This window comes from Sphaeroforma arctica (assembly GCF_001186125.1).
Source record: "Sphaeroforma arctica JP610 unplaced genomic scaffold supercont1.7510, whole genome shotgun sequence".
Classification (NCBI taxonomy): Eukaryota; class Ichthyosporea; order Ichthyophonida; genus Sphaeroforma; species Sphaeroforma arctica.
In genome coordinates, this window is record NW_014033048.1 from 266 (window position 1) to 985 (window position 720).

General features: G+C 47.2%; 1 protein-coding gene across 1 annotated transcript; it reads left to right on the plus strand.

The window, feature by feature from the left end:
- Positions 1-256: 256 nt before the first annotated feature.
- SARC_16173 (hypothetical protein) lies at positions 257-442 on the plus strand (the record flags this gene model as incomplete). The annotated part of the gene is made up of 1 exon (XM_014289717.1): positions 257-442. A coding segment is annotated over one exon (186 nt), but the record flags the coding sequence as incomplete, so codon positions are not given.
- Positions 443-720: the final 278 nt, after the last annotated feature.

A 720-nucleotide genomic window follows, 5' to 3' on the forward strand; every position in this document is an offset into this window, starting at 1 on the left:
AGGCTTGAACAAGGAGACGGCTGAAGTGTTGAAGTCGGCTCAGACGTAGAGGCTTGCACAAGGTGACGGATGATGCAGAGGTAGTTGGACGTTACGGATCGGATGATGCAGAGGTAGTTGGACGTTACGGATCAGATGATGCAGAGGTAGTTGGACGTTACGAATCGGGTGATGCCGAGGTAGCTGGACGTTGCGGTTCTAATGATAACGCGACGGCGTGCATATCAATATCGGGTGAGACTTCACGATGTATTAGTATCCTTGCACAAGGTGACGGATGATGCAGAGGTAGTTGGACGTTACGGATTGGATGATGCAGAGGTAGTTGGACGTTACGGATCAGATGATGCAGAGGTAGTTGGACGTTACGAATCGGGTGATGCCGAGGTAGCTGGAAGTTACGGTTCTAATGATAACGCGACGGCGTGCATATTAATATCGGGTGAGACTTCACGATGTATTAATATCGGGTGAGACTTCACGATGTACTCTTCATGTATGCTCATGGACTGGCTAAGGGGATGGTGGAAGTGTTAAGGTTCACGGTGGTATGTATATTAATGCTTTTAACAGTAGACTACACTGAATTCTCGTATACCCGACAAATGCGGCTATTGCCGCAGTTTTGTTAGGGATACGTATGCGTTGTTCACTCTCGTCGTTTTGCCTGTTTGTGGCGAGCATCCATGTACTATATTGATTAATAGTCAATCTTCCAGA